The sequence below is a fragment of the Nerophis ophidion genome, linkage group LG19 (genome assembly GCF_033978795.1).
Source record: "Nerophis ophidion isolate RoL-2023_Sa linkage group LG19, RoL_Noph_v1.0, whole genome shotgun sequence".
NCBI lineage: Eukaryota > Metazoa > Chordata > Actinopteri > Syngnathiformes > Syngnathidae > Nerophis > Nerophis ophidion.
The window spans coordinates 47,240,955-47,260,957 of NC_084629.1; the positions used below are offsets into that span (position 1 = coordinate 47,240,955).

The following is a 20,003-nucleotide window of genomic DNA, read 5'->3' on the forward strand; positions in this document are numbered from 1 at the left end:
TGGACTCGTCAGACCACAGAACACTTTTCCACTTTGCATCAGTCCATCTTAGATGATCTCGGGCCCAGAGAAGCCGGCGGCGTTTTTGGATGTTGTTGATAAATGGCTTTCGCTTTGCATAGTAGAGCTTTAACTTGCACTTACAGATGTAGCGACCAACTGTATTTAGTGACAGTGGTTTTCTTAAGCGTTCCTGAGCCCATGTGGTGATATCCTTTAGAGATTGATGTCGGTTTTTGATACAGTGCCGTCTGAGGGATGGAAGGTCACGGTCATTCAATGTTGGTTTCCGGCCATGCCGCTTACGTGGAGTGATTTCTCCAGATTCTCTGAACATTTTGATGATATTATGGAGCGTAGATGTTGAAATCCCTAAATTTCTTGCAATGTCACTTTGAGAAAGGTTGTTCTTAAACTGTTTGACTATTTGCTCACGCAGTTGTGGACAAAGGGGTGTACCTCGCCCCATCCTTTCTTGTGAAAGACTGAGCATTTTTTGGGAAGCTGTTTTTATACCCAATCATGGCACCCACCTGTTCCCAATTAGCCTGCACACCTGTGGGATGTTCCAAATAAGTGTTTGATGAGCATTCCTCAACTTTATCAGTATTTATTGCCAACTTTCCCATCTTTTTTGTCACGTGTTGCTGGCATCAAATTCTAAAGTTAATGATTATTTGCAAAAAAAAAAGTTTATCAGTTTGAACATCAAATATGTTGTCTTTGTAGCATATTCAACTGAATATGGCTTGAAAAGGATTTGCAAATCATTGTATTCTGTTTATATTTACATCTAACACGATTTCCCAACTCATATGGAAACAGGGTTTGTATTAGCCCCAACTTATATGTAATAGAAATGTGCAGGGCAGGTGTATGGTGTGTGGTCATAGAATATGTATTCTGATTTATGTTCCTCACTGAAAATGAGCCAACATCAGTGAGTCTCAGTTTGAAAAAATAATTAATTGTATCATTTTTCTTTTAATAAAAAATGAAAACGGGTCCCACAGACCTGAACACCACACAAGGGTTAAGTTGAGGTAACGCTGTATTGAACACTTTCTCTCCAATGAAATATTTTAGTGCAAAGCATGCAATAAATTAGATTTAAAATAATTTCACATAAATAAAAAAGAGTGACACAAACTTGTAATGCTTAGGGCCCCAATTTAGCCTCAGCTTGTAGGAACTCTAAGAATATTAGAAACAGCTTTCCATGCGATGCAGTGGACACAATAATAAATAAACATGATGTCAAATGTATTCATAAATCAAAATGTTCTCCGTTGTTTATGCTTGCAGCGGGGGAAGAGCAGCTCTTCTCGGCGCTCGGTGACTTGTCCTGGCTGAAGCGCAGGAAAAAGCGAGCCGTGAGTGTCTGATCTCATCTCTCTGAAGAGACGCCACGAACATCCCCGTCACCCACCCGTAAATGGTTATGTAATGATGTCAAGGTTGCATGAAGTGTTTGCATAGTTTCGCTGTTTATCTTGTCCCAAAAAGCATATCAGGATCGCACACATGTGGAAAAGAACAGAACGTACCTGCTCAGGGTCCGCTGGTTTTGTTTTGCAGATGTCTGTGTTTGAGGAGATGAAATATTTGGAGATCATGATCGTTAGTGACCACAGCATGGTAGGTATTCATGTCTGCCTATAACAGGGGTGTCCAAACTTTTTCCACACACTGAAAAATCAAAGCAAGGAGGGGGCCATTGTAATATGTTTTTATTTTAAAAACCAATACAATATATGTGTAAAAATATACATTTAGGCCTCCACTCAGGCTTGATCCCAGGGACCCCAAAGGATTTTGGTCAAAAAAATATTTAAAATGTGTCATTATTTTGTATTATTGTTGTTCAGGGTTTGAATCTCGAGATCAACATTAGGTCTATCTGTCAATATAACGTTTTTAAAGATGTAAGATGTATGCCCTTTTTGTCAAAGAAAACCCTGTTTTGTTATGGAAAAAACACACAAAATATGAAAAGTTTCCCCCAATAGAATTTTAAAGTGGAATATTTGAGATTATACAATAATTGGAGCCTTAAAAATGTCAACACATAACACCATTGATTTCAATTTATTATTCTTTTAGCAATGACACAAAAAACATTTCTTTTTACTGTTTACTTTAAACACAATCGTCTTGAGATCAACTTCAGATCCATCTGTCAATTGTAACTTTTATTGTTGTTTATGTATTTTGTTTGTTTATATTAGGCCCTCCTTTAGAAAAAAAAACAAATTTGTTTTTTATATGGCAAACACAAAATATGCATTATTTTCCCCAAAAAATATCTCAAAGTGGAATATTGATTTTGATTAATAATTTTTTTTTTTAAAGAAAATAACAACCTGCATGGCAGCTTTGTGTTATTTGTGTAAACATTGCAACAATTTCTCATCACATTTCACCTGTTTACTCTTTTTTTACCACTTTTTATGTTTTTTATTTTTTTAATCGTATTTTTAGAATGTGCTTAGGGCCGTTAAAAAATTACCCGCGGGCCGCAAATGGCCACCAGGCCGCACTTTGGATACCCCTGGCCTATAAGCACCTTGACATTTACACTCACCAAGGATATTTCAATATTTCAATGCGTATTCATCTTGGTTCTCCTCCCCGTCTTGTTGCAGTACAAACGACACAAAACCAGGCAGCACGCCAGGAATTTTGCCAAGTCAGTGGTGAATCTTGTGGACGCTGTGAGTAAGCTTTTCCCCCCTTGACCAATGTTGTTTTTCACTGGATGTGTTTGCTACTCAGACAGTCAGAAAAACACTCCTGCTCCAAAATGACTCATTCCAAAACTCCAATGTGGCTTTCTCCTGACACACATGAAAGTGTATGATATAGCTCTTCTTTTGACTAGTTCCTAAGTAAACATTGAAGTGGTGCTGCCTCATCTAACCTCGTCATGTCACTATTTATACTGTGTAGTAGGAGTGCTGGGCTCTGATTGGTAAAATGGAGTCAAACATACCTAGTACCTTATTTTTCGGGGTATAAGTCGCAGTTTTTTTCATAGTTTGGCCGGGGGTGCGACTTATACTCAGGAGCGACTTATGTGTGAAATTATTAACACATTACCTTAAAATATCAAATTATATTATTTAGCTCATTCACGTAAGAGACTAGACGTATAAGATTTCATGTGATTTATGGATTATGAGTGACAGATAGTTTGGTAAAGGTATAGCATGTTCTATATGTTATAGTTATTTGAATGACTCTTACCATAATATGTTAGGTTAACATAGCAGTTGGTTATTTATGCCTCATATAACCTACACTTATTCAGCCTGTTGTTTACTATTCTTTATTTATTTTAAATTGCCTTTCAAATGTTTATTCTTGGTGTTGGGTTTTATCAAATACATTTCCCCAAAAGATGTGACTTATACTCCAGTGCAACTTATATATGGTGGTTTTTTCCTCCTTTATTATGTATTTCCGGCAGGTGCGACTTATTCTCCGGAGCAACCTATGTGTGAAATTATTAACACGTTACCGTAAAATATCAAATAATATTATTTAGCTCATTCACGTAAGAGACTAGACGCATAAGATTTCATGGGATTTCTCGATAAGGAGTGACAGATTGTTTGGTAAACGTATACCTGTTGCTGATTTTGAGCCCGGTCCTTACACACCCCGCTCTGCAGACCACGCCCCCCTCCACAGGCAAATTGTGGGGACAAGAGGGGGATAAGGCAGAGAGACAACAATAGCAAACACAACAATAATAAACAACAACAACAATAGAAGAACATCAGCGAATAGGATATGTACAAATATGATAGTAAAAGTGATAGCAAAGAAGCATTTAGCGAAATAAATAATAATACAGAAATGACAATGAGCATTATTACACTACAAATGGAGCAATACAAAAACCAATATAAGTAGCACTATTGATAATGAACAATACCAACAGTTACCTCTAATATCAACAATACAATTGTTCAAATGCAACAATACATACATGTAATGCTAACTTAAAATACACAAGAAAGCAGATAAATGCAGGGGAAGAAAGAGAAGCCATCTATATTAACCTTCTAGATTGTTATAGTAACAATAGGTTAAGCTTTGGTTCGATTGGTTCGATATTCAAGCAAATACCTCCCAAAATAACGCTGTTCTTATCTTAGTGCTAACACACTATGCTACCTATAGTCCACTGGTATCTTTCTGAGCATGGTTTAGCTTTATTGGCCCTCATATGTCAATTAGATGGCTTATCCTGTCATGTTGTTTGCACTAACACGCTTTTATTGGTACCTTGCCCCCAGTGTGTGATCTTCTCTGTCCTCCTTAACAATCCAGACTGCACTGTCCCTCTACTGTTGCTTCTGTCTGCCACCCACATCAATGACAGGTCTTCAAAGAGCAGCTGCGAACTCGCGTGGTGCTCGTCGCTTTGGAGACCTGGACAGACAAAGATCACATCCCCGTCAGCGTGAGGCCGCTGGAAATGCTGCGGGATTTCTCCAAGTACCGCCAGCAGAGCATTAAGCACCACGCAGATGCCGTGCACCTCTTCTCGTAAGTTCCGGAAATCGCTCTTTGACACCCACGTGATGTCATATTGTTTTGGGGTCTTACAGAAACGTGACCTTTCACTACCGGAGAAGCAGCGCCGCCTACTTTGGGGGCATGTGTTCCGTGAGCCGTGGAGTCGGGGTCAATGAGGTCAGATTGCCTGCGCACTAATGTCCCCTGTCAAACACTTCAGTGACCGACCCTCTGCTGCTCTTACAGTACGGCAGCACCTGGTCCATGGCAGGCTCTTTATCACAGAGCTTGGCTCAGAATCTGGCCATCCAGTGGGACCCTGCATCCAAAAGAAGTATACATTTTATTTCATATATATTCATTAGTGCTGCCAAGCAATTAAAAATGAGCGGTTAATTAATAATGATATGTAATTAATTAATCTCTTTTTTATTCCGACCTAAAGAATGTTGAGAAATGCCTTCAACATGTGGTATTTTTATTTAACTTAATTACTTATGTCAGGTTCAAACACCGAGGACATCTATTAAATAGACAAGAAGCAAGGAATTAAACAGAGACAGGATTCAATTTACCTGAATGAGGAGAAACGTCTGGGCTGTACTCTTGTACAGTCTTCCACCACACTCTGACAAAAGTCATGTACCGTAAGTTTTTTTGTTAAAAAAAAAAGCCAATAATGCTTTTTTTTGTGGTCCTCTTTATTTACAAAAGTATGGAAAAGTACCGAAAAGTATGGCGGGTCTCTCCCTTAGAGATAGGGTGAGAAGCTCTGCCATCCGGGAGGAACTCAAAGTAAAGCCGCTGCTCCTCCACATGGAGAGGAGCCAGATGAGGTGGTTCGGGCATCTGGTCAGGATGCCACCCGAACGCCTCCTTAGGGAGGTGTTTAGGGCACGTCCAACCGGTAGGAGGCCACGGGGAAGACCCAGGACACGTTGGGAAGACTATGTCTCCCGGCTGGCCTGGGAACGCCTCGGGATCCCCCGGGAAGAGCTAGACGAAGTGGCTGGGGAGAGGGAAGTCTGGATTTCCCTGCATAGGCTGCTGCCCCCGCAACCCGACCTCGGATAAGCGGAAGAAGATGGATGGATGAATGGATGGATGGATGGATGGAAAAGTACCGAAAAGTATCAAAATACATTTCGGTACAGGCTACATATTATCTCTATGCCGGATGGCAACAGTGTTGTTGCTTTCAGTCAAGCACAATGAGAAGGTGACATACAACTGGTAGTGTTATAGATTAAGAATTATTGTAGGGTTCGGCGCAATACGTCTTCAACTTCAGCCTAAACCCTTTCGGTTTGCAACATTTTCAATTTATGAATGTACAACTGTTTGTTTATGCAGAATTGTTTGTTTATTTTGTTGAACACTGACCGAAGAAATAAATAAATAATAATAAAAAAATGAGATCATCTCATTTTCCATTTCCGTCTGTTAGAATGCTCCAAACATAACTATAATTAATCCATCGCGATTATTGAGATCATTTGACACCCCTAATTGTGATATGTGGTAATGACTGAGACAAGGGGCGTCTCCAATGGTTACCTAGATCAGCCTGTAGTTCTTCCTGTCATCTTCTTGGTGAAAGGAGCTTTTATTGGTTGCAGTAAAAATGTATTTGGGGCAACCAAAGTCATTTGTGGCTGTTGTCGTTTTTAAAAATCTATTTCTACACTGCAAAAAGTCAGTGTTCAAAAACAAAAACAAAAATACAAAAATGAGGGGTATTTTATTTGAATTAAGCAAAATTATCTGCCGATAGAACAAGAAAATTCGGCTTGTCAAGACTTTCTAAAACAAAAAAAATCATCTAACCTCAATGAACCCAAAAATACCTTAAAATAAGTATATATCCTCACTAATAACAAGTGCACTTTTCTTGGTGTCATGTCTTGTGATCAGGTTTTGTTTAGTTATGTTCTGTTTCGCTTAAGACTCCATTGTTTCCTGTTTTTGCACTTCTTTGTTTGCTTTGTTACCATGCCAACCAATTACTTTCACCTGTCATATCACGCACCTGATTTGTTTTGACTCACGCACCTGTTCAATCACCTGTATTATTTAAACCGAAGGTTGTCTGGAAGTCAGCCTGGCGACTTTACCTCTCTTCACTTCATGCTTACTCATGCCGATCCATAGTTTTGCTTCTTGCCATGCCGCGTAAGTTTTTGTTTTTTTTATGTCACAGTTATCGAGTTTTGTTTCATGTTCATTAGCGATGGATGCATCGGCGCATGCGTGGAGCTCATAGAGCAAAACCCTGTGTCTGTGCGTGTACCACTTTTAGAAAGTCACGTGAGCGATCATGAGCTGTTTCGGTCACGTGACCGATACGCACGCAAACTGTGTCGAACTGACGCCTGCGCGCCAAACTGTGTTTATAAGGAAGCACATCTGTCAACGAGATGATGCTGCCAACAGAATCGCCGCACTTCTGTTGTTGGTCATTTGTAATTTATTGTCGTCGGAGATCATGGAGCAGCCTCAGGCAATAAGAAAGATTTCCGCCATTAAATAATAACTAAGAAAAGAAATCGTCAAAAAATGTTATACGTTGGAAAAACTGTTTTTTTAAATTAAAAATATGTAAAAAAAAAATTAAAATCCCAGTCCACAAGCATCCTCATTCACAACACGTTCTCTTAGATCAGGGGTGTCCTGCGGCCCGGGGGCCATTTGCGGCCCGCAGCTAATCATTTAATGGCCCGCCACACATTCTGGAAATGTTATTGCAAAAATAAAAATAAAAAAACACTAAAAAAAAAGTAGAATGAGCTGAAATCTAACAGGGAAAAGTTGCAATGTTGACACAAAGCTGCATGCAGGCTGTTTGTTTTTCTTTTGTCTTTCTTTATTTTGCTCTTATTGCCAATGCTAAAAAAAAAAAGTTACATTTTTTTTTTTTTTTTATAATGAATTATTGACCTAGTTAAGGCTCCAATTACTTCAAATATTTCACTTCATAATGTTTTATGTGGAAAATATTATGTGCATATACTGTGTGGTTGCCATATAAAAACAGTGTTTTCTTTGACAAAAGAGCATAAAACCAACACAATAATAGTTCAAATGTAAAATCGACAGATAAATCTGAAGTTGATCTTGTAAATTAAGTGTTGAAAGTAAAACAAATAATAATAAAAATGTATCACTTTATGAGTGGGGCACCTTTTGGATTCCAAAGATATTTAGTGGGATTTTTTTTTTTTTCACTGTGATTATTCAGAAATAATAATACATTTAAATCAATAATAATTTGACTTATTTTTAACATGTTAATGATGGAGACTCTCTATGATCGCTGGGAGTCCTAAAGGTAAAAAAAAAAAGAATCCATATATTTTGTTATGGTTTGAAAATGAAAAATATCAAAACGGCCCCCGCATGTTTTTAATTTTTCTGTGTGGCCCTCAGTGGAAAAAGTTTGGACACCCCTGTCTTAGATGTCCATTTTATGATACATGTTCACATTATTTATTGACTGTATCTAAAAAAAGCTAAAATATATATTTTGTTTAAATGAAGATATGAAATAATCCTAAAGGAAATACAATGACTTGGTTTATATTATTTTATATACTAGGTCATAAAATCAGTGTCAGTTGAGTCGGTCAATAGGTTGCATGTAGGAATTTTTAATGTCCAGCAGATGTCAGTATTTAGCTACACAGTATCGACACAGTATCAATACAGTTTTCAATGTGTCGAAATGCTTCATGACACCTCATCAACCCATCACTAATGTTCATAGTTTTTCTGCCCAAGTGCTAGTTTTTGTTTCATTGGCCAAGTTTTGTACTTCCGCCTTGTGCGCGACTTTTGTTTGTTCATTTTATTAGTGTTAAAATAAATGATGTCCTTACCTTCACGCCTTTGCCTTCCAGGAAAACAAACCTCAAAGTCCACGTTATGACACTTGGACACTTTTGTTGAATATGTTGAAAAATATTCTTAAATGAAGTAAATGCTAGTGCCATTATCTTGAAATAAAGATATGCACTTGGCATCCTGATTTCTCTTTTCATGCTTGAAGTAAGAAAATATTACTTTAAAAAAGTAGTTTTATACTTGTGTTGATGACACAGCTTTGCAACACTTGATATTCTAGTTTCAAGCATGTTTTACTCAATATAGGTCATCAAATGCTGTAATATCTCACTGAGATCATTTAGGACCAAAACCCTTAAAACAAGTAAAACACTAACATAAAATCTGCTTAGTGAGAAGAATGATCTTATCAGACAGAAAATAAGCAAATATCACCCTTATTTGAGATATGTAATCTTACTTAGATTTCAGTTTTTGCAGTGTAGTGATATGACCACTCACAGTAATTCAGCCGGTATATAAAAAGCTCACCAAATAACTCTAATCTACTATTTTTAGTTTGCCTGTATGTGACTTGCTCAGTTTTTCACAAGCTCTGAATATCGCCACAACGTAATAATAAGTTACAAAAAGTAAAAGGTTAGACGAAAAAAAGTATACAATGCAAAGAAAAGCATGTAAACTGGATTTAATGCTTGATGTTTGTGTGACGTGAGGCATTAAAAACAGCAGCTGCCGCATTTAAAACACTCCAGTGAGGGGTGCTGTTTACCTATCCACTTACTCCAAAGAAATTATATAAATCAAATAGTTTTAGTATGGTTTCCAAATACAAACCCCGTTTCCATATGAGTTGGGAAATTGTTTTAGATGTAAATATAAATGGAATACAATGATTTGCAAATCCTTTTCAACCCATATTCAGTTGAATATGCTACAAAGACAACATATTTCATGTTCAAACTCATCAACTTAATTTGTTTTTGCAAATAAAAATTAACTTAGAATTTCATGGCTGCAACACGTGCCAAAGTAGTTGGGAAAGGGCATGTTCACCACTGTGTTACATCACCTTTTCTTTTAACAACACTCAATAAACGTTTGGGAACTGAGGAAACTAATTGTTGAAGCTTTGAAAGTGGAATTCTTTCCCATTCTTGTTTTATGTAGAGCTTCAGTCCTTCAACAGTCCGGGGTCTCCGCTGTCGTATTTTACGCTTCATAATGCGCCACACATTTTCCATGGGAGACAGGTCTGGACTGCAGGCGGGCCGGGAAAGTACCTGCACTCTTTTTTTACGAAGCCACGCTGTTGCTTGGCATTGTCTTGCTGAAATAAGCAGGGGCGTCCATGAAAAAGACGGCGCTTAGATGGCAGCATATGTTGTTCCAAAACCTGTATGTACCTTTCAGCATTAATGGTGCCTTCACAGATGTGTAAGTTACCCATGCCTTGGGCACTAATGCACCCCCATACCATCACACATGCTGGCTTTTCAACTTTGCGTCGATAACAGTCTGGATGGTTCGCTTCCCCTTTGGTCCGGATGACATGATGTCGAATATTTCCAAAAACAATTTGAGATGTGGACTCGTCAGACCACAGAACACTTTTCCACTTTGCATCAGTCCATCTTAGATGATCTCGGGCCCAGAAAAGCAGACGGTGTTTCTGGATGTTGTTGATAAATGGCTTTCGCTTTGCATAGTAGAGCTTTAACTTGCACTTACAGATGTAGCGACAAACTGTATTTAGTGACAGTGGTTTTCTGAAGTGTTCCAGAGTCCATGTGGTGATATCCTTTAGAGATTGATGTCGGTTTTTGATACAGTGCCGTCTGAGGGATGGAAGGTCACGGTCATTCAATGTTGGTTTCCGGCCATGCCGCTTACGTGGAGTGATTTCTCCAGATTCTCTGAACCTTTTGATGATATTATGGAGCGTAGATGTTGAAATCCCTAAATTTCTTGCAATGTCACTTTGAGAAAGGTTGTTCTTAAACTGTTTGACTATTTGCTCACACAGTTGTGGACAAAGGGGTGTACCTCGCCCCATCCTTTCTTGTGAAAGGATGGGAAGCTGTTTTTATAGCCAATCATGGCACCCACCTGTTCCCAATTAGCCTGCACACCTGTGGGATGTTCCAAATAAGTGTTTGATGAGCATTCCTCAACTTTATCAGTTTTTATTGCCACCTTTCCCAACTTCTTTGTCACGTGTTGCTGGCATCAAATTCTAAAGTTAATGATTATTTGAAAAAAAAAAATATCAGTTTAGATATCAAATATGTTGTCTTTGTAGCATATTCAACTGAATATGGCTTGAAAAGGATTTGCAAATCATTGTATTCTGTTTATATTTACATCTAACACAATTTCCCAACTCATATGGAAACAGGGTTTATATTTACACAACATTGGGCACAATTTTACAACTTCATGTGATCCAATACCAGATACAGGTCCTGTATGGACTCCAAAAATGTAATGGATGCTCGCCAGTGGGCCTGCATGGCCTAAAGAGCTGCATTGAACGATGATGAGCTGTATATATTGTATATATTGTATATATTCGCAGATAGGTTATATTTTACATTGCTATACCTAGTCTATTTATACCTGCATTGTCCTTTCCATCCTTACACTTTCCATCATTGTAACTAAGCTACTGTGTTGAACAATTTCCCTTGTGGATCATTAAAGTTTGTCTAAGTCTGACAGTTCGTACTTTTTTGGCTTGTTGGCTAGCAGTTTTGTCTCTCAATTTGCAAGTGATGATTCCATTCCTGCATAGCTTCCTTCAGACCTCCTGATAAAAACTCAAACAATGTTGTGCAGTTTGTAGGTCTCGTGCTTGAAGGGGCTTTTTGCAAACAGACGCACTGCAAAAACTGAAATCTAAGTAAGATTACATATCTCAAATAAGGCTGATATTTGCTTATTTTCTGTCTGATAAGATCATTCTTCTCGTTTAGCAGATTTTATGTTAGTGTTTTACTTGTTTTAAGGGTTTTGGTCCTAAATGATCTCAGTGAGATATTACAGCATTTGATGACCTATATTGAGTAAAACATGCTTGAAAGTAGAATATCAAATGTTGCAAAGCTGTGTCGTCAACACTCACAAGTATAAAACTACTACATTTTTTATTTCAAGCATGAACAAAAAAATCATGACTTTGACACAATTTTGTTTCATAATTGAAACAGATGACAGCCAAATGGACTTTGCAGTTTTATTTTCATTGAAACAATAGAAAAGATGTACTCGTATAGTAGTACAGTTGGCACAGTACAGTAAACTGACACTTAATATTTAAACATTTGACATTTCAAACAATTTTTAACACAAATAGTTCATGGACATTCAGAAAAATTCCTCAAAATTACAATAAAACATTTTGGCCAGGCTGTATATATGCGCACTAATTGACTGAAAGAGCACGCACTTGGCGCGATGATGTCATTTTGTTGATGTAAAAATGCATTTTTAGACAATGTGATTTGCCTGAATGGCTAGGAGACCCCGAGAGTAACAAGAGGTTGCCTTGTTGCCTTTCCATTAAAAACAATAAATGAGTTTTTAGTATAAGTTTGCTGGTTTCAAGAAATGTAATGCTGAGTGTATATCATGATGTCAAGATAATGACACTAGCATTTACTTCATTTAAGAATATTTTCAACATATTGAGCAAAAAGGTCTCATATTTTTTTTCTACCAAGAAAAGTGCACTTGTTATTGGTGAGAATATACTTTTTTTAAGGTATTTTGAGTTTATTGAAGTTAGCTCATTTTACTTGTTTTGGAAAGTCTTGACGGGCGGCATGGCGTAGTGGGTAGAGCGGCCGTGCCAGAAACCTGAGGGTTGCAGGTTTGCTTCCCACCTATTGACATCAAAGTCGCTGCCGTTGTGTCCTTGGGCAGGACACTTCACCCTTTGCCCCCGGTGCCGCTCACACCGGTGAATGAATAATGAATGAATGATTGGTGGTGGTCGGAGGGGCCGTAGGTGCAAACTGGCAGCCACGCTTCCGTCAGTCTACCCCAGGGCAGCTGTGGCTACAGATGTAGCTTACCACCACCATCGTGTGAATGAATGATGGGTTCCCACTTCTCTGTGAGCGCTTTGAGTATCTAACAATAGAAAAGCGCGGTATAAATCTAATCCATCATTATTATTATTATTATTGACAAGCCAATTTTTTTTTGTTCTATTGGCAGATAATTTTGCTTAGTTCATATAAAATACCCCTAATTTTATTGATTTTTTTCTTGTTTTTGCACACTGACTTTTTGCAGTGCGCAAGCTCCAATCAGCCCCCTTATGTTTGCCGGTGAATTATAATGGCACAGTAAACAATTTACACTGTTACTACATATTTGAGAGTATACAGTAATGTGCTAATTTAAATTTTTCTGTGTAAATTATTTCATGTCTTCTATTTTCAGAGGAATGTGGTTGCACTGATTCGTGGATAGGCTGCATAATGGAGGACACTGGGTAAGAAAAAAATTTTATCTATCATTTATACTGTATTTGTTGTATGCTGAGCAGCAGGGTGGGAAAGGGGTTAGTGCGTCTGCCTCACACTACGAAGCTTCTGAGTAGTCCTGGGTTCAATCCCGGGCTCTGGATTTTTCTGTGTGGAGTTTGCATGTTCTCCTCGTGACTGCGTGGGTTCCCTCCGGGTACTCTGGCTTCCTCCCACCTCCAAAGACATGCACCTGGGGATAGGTTGATTGGCAACACTAAATGGTCCCTAGTGTGTGAATGTTGTCTGTCTATCTGTGTTGGCCCTGTGATGAGGTGGCGACTTGTCCAGGGTGTAAGGCCTTCCGCCTGAATGCAGCTGAGATAGGCTCCAGCACGCTCCGCGACCCCAAAAGGGACAAGCGGTAGAAAATGTATGGATCGATGTTGTATGCCATTTAAGAAATTAAACCTATTTAAATAAGTCAAATATAATTAACATAAATTGCAATGAACAGATGTGTATTAAAAACATTTTTTCAGCACAATATCTGCTTAAGTAAAAAAAAAAAGTTACATTTAAAAAATACTGAACGTAAAATATTAGATTTGTCTGTATTTTATGACCTTTATAATCTTCATTATTATGTTTCACTTTCTTTATGTTACATGCACTTCAGTTGTTGTGTCAATTAGTAATGCTTTTTTTTTTATATGCAGTAATCCCTCATTATCAAGTTAATTGGTTCGAACTTGATGGCGATAAACTAACTTCCGCTATGCGGTAATCATCAATTTTAATTTGAATATTTTCATAAAAAACTGTTCCCTATCTTCTAAACCAGTGGTTTTCAAAAGGGGGTACGCGTACCCCTGGGGGTACTTGAAGGTATGCCAAAGGGTATGTGAGATTTTTTTTAAATATTCTAAAAATAGCAACAATTCTAAAATCCTTTATAAATATATTTATTGAATAATACTTCAACAAAATATGAATGTAAGTTCATAAACTGTGAAAAGAAATGCAACAATGCAATATTCAGTGTTGACAGCTAGATTTTTTTGTGGACATGTTCCATAGATATTGATAAATATTTCTTTTTTTGTGGAGAAATGAGTGTTGCTGGGTCAGGTTTGGTTTTTGGAATCTGATTGCATTGTTAAGGTATTGCTGTGTGTTGTTTTGTTGGATTGATTAAAAAATATATATATATTAATAGAGAAATAAAAAAATGTATTTAAAAAAATGAGAATCACCCGGAAAAGGGTGGAATGCCATCTCCGGGTTGGGGAGGAGACCCTGCCCCAAGTGGAGGAGTTCAAGTACCTAGGAGTCTTGTTCACGAGTGAGGGAAGAGTGGATGGTGAGATCGACAGGCGGATCGGTGCGGCATCTTCAGTAATGCGGACGTTGTACCGATCCGTTGTGGTGAAGAAGGAGCTGAGCCGGAAGGCAAAGCTCTCAATTTACCGGTCGATCTACGTTCCCATCCTCACCTATGGTCATGAGCTTTGGGTCATGACCGAAAGGATAAGATCACGGGTACAAGCGGCCCAAATGAGTTTCTAGGTCTCTCCCTTAGAGATAGGGTGAGAAGCTCTGTCATCAGGGAGGAACTCAAAGTAAAGCCGCTGCTCCTCCACATGGAGAGGAGCCAGATGAGGTGGTTCGGGCATCTGGTCAGGATGCCACCCGACCGCCTCCTTAGGGAGGTGTTTAGGGCACGTCCAACCGGTAGGAGGCCACGGGGAAGACCCAGGACACGTTGGGAAGAGTTTATCTCCCGGCTTACCTGGGAACGCCTCAGGATCCCCCGGGAAGAGCTGGACAAAGTGGCTGGGGAGAGGGAAGTCTGGGTTTCCCTGCTTCGGCTGTTTCCCCCGCGACTAGACCTCGGATAAGCGGAAGAAGATGGATGGATGGATGGATGGAGAATCTATTCTGAATCGCGCAGTGTGAGAATCGCGATTCAAATTCGAATAGATTTTTTCTCCACACCCCTACTCAATAGTATTTCAATTCGAGAGGCGACGTGCAAAGATGTCTGTCCCCCGGTCCTACTTGTCCTGCTAGGTTTGGATTAAAATTGCCAATGCAAATGGAAACATGTTCAGCCAAACGTACTTGACAGATGTTTCCTCCCTCCACAGCGTCCAGCACCCACGAAGATTCTCCAAATGCAGCATCTCGGACTACAAAGAGTTCCTCCTGAAAGGTGGCGGTTCTTGTCTGTTTAACAGGCCGACAAAGGTTTGACGCTCACCACTCCTCTGTGAACATATCAAGGTCACTGTAGGTCGCTGACGTCTAGCAAGCTAACCCTCTCTTACCCACTTGATTTATTCTGGCAGCTCTTCGAGGCCACCGAGTGTGGGAATGGATTTGTGGAAGTAGGAGAGGAGTGTGACTGCGGTGCCAGAGCGGTGGGTTTAAGATGTCACATGTGGATTGAACATGTCAAATATACAGGGGGGGCAAAAAAGTATTTAGTCGGCCAGCGATTGTGCAAGTTCTCCCACTTCAAATGATGACAGAGGTCTGTCATTTTCATCATAGGTACACTTCAACTGTGAGAGACAGAATGTCAACAAAAAATCCAGGAATTCACATTGTAGGAATTTTAAAGAATTTATTTGTAAATTATGGTTGAAAATAAGTATTTGGTCACTTCAAACTAGGAAGATCTCTGGCTCTCACAGACCTGTAACTTCTTCTTTAAGAAGCTCTTCTGTCCTCCACTCGTTACCTGTATTAATGGCACTTGTTTGAACTCGTTATCTGTATAAAAGACACCTGTCCACAGCCTCAAACAGTCAGACTCCAAACTCTACTATGGCCAAGACCAAAGAGCTGTCGAAGGACACCAGGAAAAGAATTATAGACCTGCACCAGACTGGGAAGAGTGAATCCAAAATAGGCAAGCAGCTTGGTGTGGGAAAATCAACTGTGAGAGCAATTATTAGAAAATGGAAGACGTACAAGACCACTGATAATCTCCCTCGATCTGGGGCTTCACGCAAGATCTCATCCCGTGGGGTCAAAATGATCATGAGAACGGTGAGCCAAAATCCCAGATCCACACGGGGGGACCTGGTGAATAACCTGCAGAGAGCTGGGACCAAAGTAACAAAGGTTACCATGAGCAACACACTACGTCGACAGGGAATCAAATCCTGCAGTGCCAGACGTGTCCCCCTGCTTAAGCCAGTGCATGTCCAGGCCCGTCTGAAATTTGCCAGAGAGCACATGGGAGAATGTCCTGTGGTCAGATGAAACCAAAATAGAACTTTTTGGTATAAACTCAACTCGTCGTGTTTGGAGGAAGAATTCTGAGTTGCATCCCAAGAACACCATACCTACTGTGAAGCATCATGCTTTGGGGCTGTTTTTCTGCTAAGGGGACGGGACGATTGATCCGTGTTAAGGAAAGAATGAATGGGGCCATGTATCGTGAGATTTGGAGCCAAAACCTCCTTCCATCAGTGAGAGCTTTGAATGGTTGACCAAATACTTATTTTCCACCATCATTTACAAATAAATTCTTTAAAATTCCTATGATTTTTTTTTTCCACATTCTGTCTCTCACAGTTGAAGTGTACCTATGATGAAAATGACAGACCTCTGTCATCATTTGAAGTGGGAGAACTTGCACAATCGCTGGCTGACTAAATACTTTCTGCCCCACTGTACACTGAACAAAAATAGGAACGCAAACACTTTGTTTCATTTCTTTGCTTAATTTAGTTCCACATACTGATACACTAAAAGTTTTAAGAGTTGCACGTGCATACAAATGTTTTACATGTAATTGTTCCCTAGGGTTAGAGTTATCTTCCATTAAAAATTGTTGTACATTCTTTGGTAGCAGGTTATAGTTAGCATTTTGCACAATTTTGGATGATTCAACAAGTCATTGAATTCGATAAATAAAAGGTTAAAATGTTCTTTATAAGTAGGGATGTCTGATAATATCGGACTGTCTATATTATCGGCCGATAAATGCTTTGAAATGTAATATTGGAAATTATCGGCATCGGTTTAAAAATTATCGGTATCTGTTTCAAAAAGTAAAATTTATGACTTTTTAAAACGCTGCTGTGTACACGGACATAGGGAGAAATACAGAGCGCCAATAAACCTTAAAGCAGTGGTTCTCAAATGGGGGTACTTGAAGGTATGCCAAGGGGTACGTGAGATTTTTTTTTTAAATATTCTAAAAATAGCAAAAATTCAAAAATCCTTTATAAATATATTTATTGAATAATACTTCAACAAATTATGAATGTAAGTTCATAAAGTGTGAAAAGAAATGCAACAATGCAATATTCAGTGTTGACAGATACATTTTTTGTGGACATGTTCCATAAATATTGATGTTAAAGATATCTTTTTTGTGAAGAAATGTTTAGAAGTAAGTTGATGAATCCAGATGGATCTCTATTACAATCCCCAAAGAGGGCACTTTAAGTTGATGATTACTTCTATGTGGAGAAATCTTTATTTATAATTGAATCACTTGTTTATGTTTCAACAAGTTTTTAGTTGTTTTTATATCTTTTTTTCCAAATAGTTCAAGAAAGACCACAACAAAAGAGCAATATTTTGCACTGTTATATAATTTAATGAATCAGAAACTAATGACATAGTGATGTATTTTACTTCTTTATCTTTTTTTCAACCAAAAATGCTTTGCTGTGATTAGGGGGTACTTGAATTAAAAAAATGTTAACTGGGGGTACATCACTGAAAAAAGCTTGAGAAACACTGCCTTAAAGGCACTGCCATTGTGTGCCGGTCCAATCACATAATATCTACGGCTTTTCACACACACAAGTGAATGCAAAGCATGCTTGGTCAGCAGCCATACTGTCAGGTCTGGGATCATGTTTTGTTTAAATTATGTCCTGTTTGGTTTTTGGACTCTTTTTAGTTCTTGATTTTTCACTCCCTTGTCTTGTTTCCATGGTGACCCATTAGTTTTACCTGTCATGTCTCGCACTTGATTTGTTTTGACTCACGCACCTGTTCAATCACCACAGTATTATTTAAGCCACAGTCGCCAGGTAGTCAGCCTGGCGACATCACCCTTGATCACCCTCTACCACCCTCTACTCACCGTTGCTCTATGCCGATGAAAACTTGTTTGTAGCTGGCGACATCTGTCATGACGTGGACTTGGGTGCGGTTTGTTTTACCGTGGTGCAAAGCGATTGGACCGGACACGACGTGAAGGTAATGACATTTTAATTTTATTCAAAAAAAGGAACAAACGAAAAGCGCTCACAGAGGAGGAATAAAAACTTGACAATGAAAACAAAAAACTAGCACTATGGCATGAATAACAAAAAACTTACTTTGAACGAGATATGGGCTTGGATCATCGGCATAGAGCAAGGGTGCGTAGAGGGTGGTAGAGGGTGATGTCGCCAGGCTGACTACTTGGCAACTGCGGCTTAAATAATACTGTGGTGATTGAACAGGTGCGTGAGTCAAAACAAATCAGGTGCGTGACGTGACAGGTGAAACTAATGGGTAACCATGAAAACAAGACAAGGGAGTGAAAAAGCAGGAACTAAAAAAAAATCCAAAAACCAAACAGGACATAACTTAAACAAAACATGACACCAGACATGACACATACAGGTCACACTGAGGGTGGCCGTATAAACAACTCTAACACTGTTACAAATATGCGCCACACTGTGAACCCACAAGAATAACAAACACATTTCGGGAGAACATCCGCACTGTAACACAAAATAAACACAACAGAACAAATACCCAGAACTCCTTGCAGCACTAACTCTACCGGGACGCTACAATATACACACCCCCCTGCTACCTCCTACCCCCAAAATTAGGCATAGTAATGTGTTCATTCCATATTATTGGTATCGGTATTGGTATCGGTTGATATCGGAATTGGTAACTAAGAGTTGGACAATATCGGAATATCGGCAAAAAAGCCATTATCGGACATCTCTATTTATAACCAAAATTATGTATTGTTATAATTTACCTTTTTCGCAAAACCATTAGTGAATTAACAGGAGAGAATATGAAGTATGTTTTGGTCTAGAACCCATTTTGCTACATTCATTATAGAATTATTTCAGTAAGTATTAAACTGTATATACAGTAATAGCAATAATAATTTAAATCTAACATCTTGTGTATTGGAGCCAATTCAATTCACATTTGATGTTTTCAAATAAAATGAATGTCCTAACTGGGGAATTTTGCACAACTTAGGTTCAGATGACTGCAGGTCTTTTCTATTTCCAGGAATGTTACAAGGGATGCTGCAAAAAATGTTCCCTGGCCAGTGGGGCGCACTGCAGTGATGGCCCCTGCTGCAACAACACCTGCCTGGTAACTGCTTGATTGACTGCACAATACACACTAACAGAAAATAGCCACATTCAGGTTTTTTCTTTTCAAGGTTTAATAGAGATTATTTTTTTCGCTTGTTTTCTTGCCAGTTCTTCCCACGGGGTTACAGCTGCCGCTACGCTGTGAATGACTGCGATATCTCCGAGACCTGCTCTGGGGACTCTGGACAGGTCTTCTTGTGTTACATTGTTCAGTCTGTTAGTGTGACTGCACACTTCACACTACTGTGCATGGAAAATACTTGTTTTTGCTTCTTCAAATTCATGATTCTTGTACAAACCCCGTTTCCATATGAGTTGGGAAATTGTGTTAGATGTAAATATAAACAGAATACAATGATTTGCAAATTATTTTCAAGCCATATTCAGTTGAATATGCTACAAAGACAACATATTTGATGTTCAAACTCATAAACTTTGTTTCTTTTGCAAATAATCATTAACTTTAGAATTTGATGCCAGCAACAAGTGACAAAAATGTTGGGAAAGGTGGCAAAATATACTGATAAAGTTGAGGAATGCTCATCAAACACTTATTTGGAACATCCCATAGGTAGGCAGGCTAATTGGGAACAGGTGGGTGCCATGATTGGGTATAAAAGCAGCTTCCATGAAATGCTAAGTAATTCACAAAAAAGGATGGGGTGAGGGTCACCAATTTGTAAGCAAACTGTCTAACAGTTTTAGAACATTTCTCAACGAGCTATTGCAGGGAATTTAGGGATTTTATTATCTACGGTCCGTAAAATCATCAAACGGTTCAGAGAATCTG

The 20,003-nt window shown here is 38.8% G+C and overlaps 1 protein-coding gene across 7 annotated transcripts in view; it reads left to right on the forward strand.

The window, feature by feature from the left end:
- The window catches only part of LOC133538488 (disintegrin and metalloproteinase domain-containing protein 23), a 125,524-nt gene that overhangs the window by 69,815 nt on the left and 35,706 nt on the right, over positions 1 to 20,003 (forward strand). For all 7 annotated transcript variants that reach the window (XM_061880154.1, XM_061880156.1, XM_061880151.1 and 4 more), the window contains 11 exons: positions 1,306 to 1,373; positions 1,579 to 1,638; positions 2,646 to 2,714; positions 4,391 to 4,557; positions 4,620 to 4,704; positions 4,774 to 4,861; positions 12,817 to 12,868; positions 14,990 to 15,089; positions 15,191 to 15,262; positions 19,125 to 19,211; positions 19,322 to 19,402. In XM_061880154.1, coding sequence (XP_061736138.1) covers positions 1,306 to 1,373; positions 1,579 to 1,638; positions 2,646 to 2,714; positions 4,391 to 4,557; positions 4,620 to 4,704; positions 4,774 to 4,861; positions 12,817 to 12,868; positions 14,990 to 15,089; positions 15,191 to 15,262; positions 19,125 to 19,211; positions 19,322 to 19,402 — 929 coding nt within the window. The remainder of the gene's footprint in view (positions 1 to 1,305; positions 1,374 to 1,578; positions 1,639 to 2,645; positions 2,715 to 4,390; positions 4,558 to 4,619; positions 4,705 to 4,773; positions 4,862 to 12,816; positions 12,869 to 14,989; positions 15,090 to 15,190; positions 15,263 to 19,124; positions 19,212 to 19,321; positions 19,403 to 20,003) is intronic.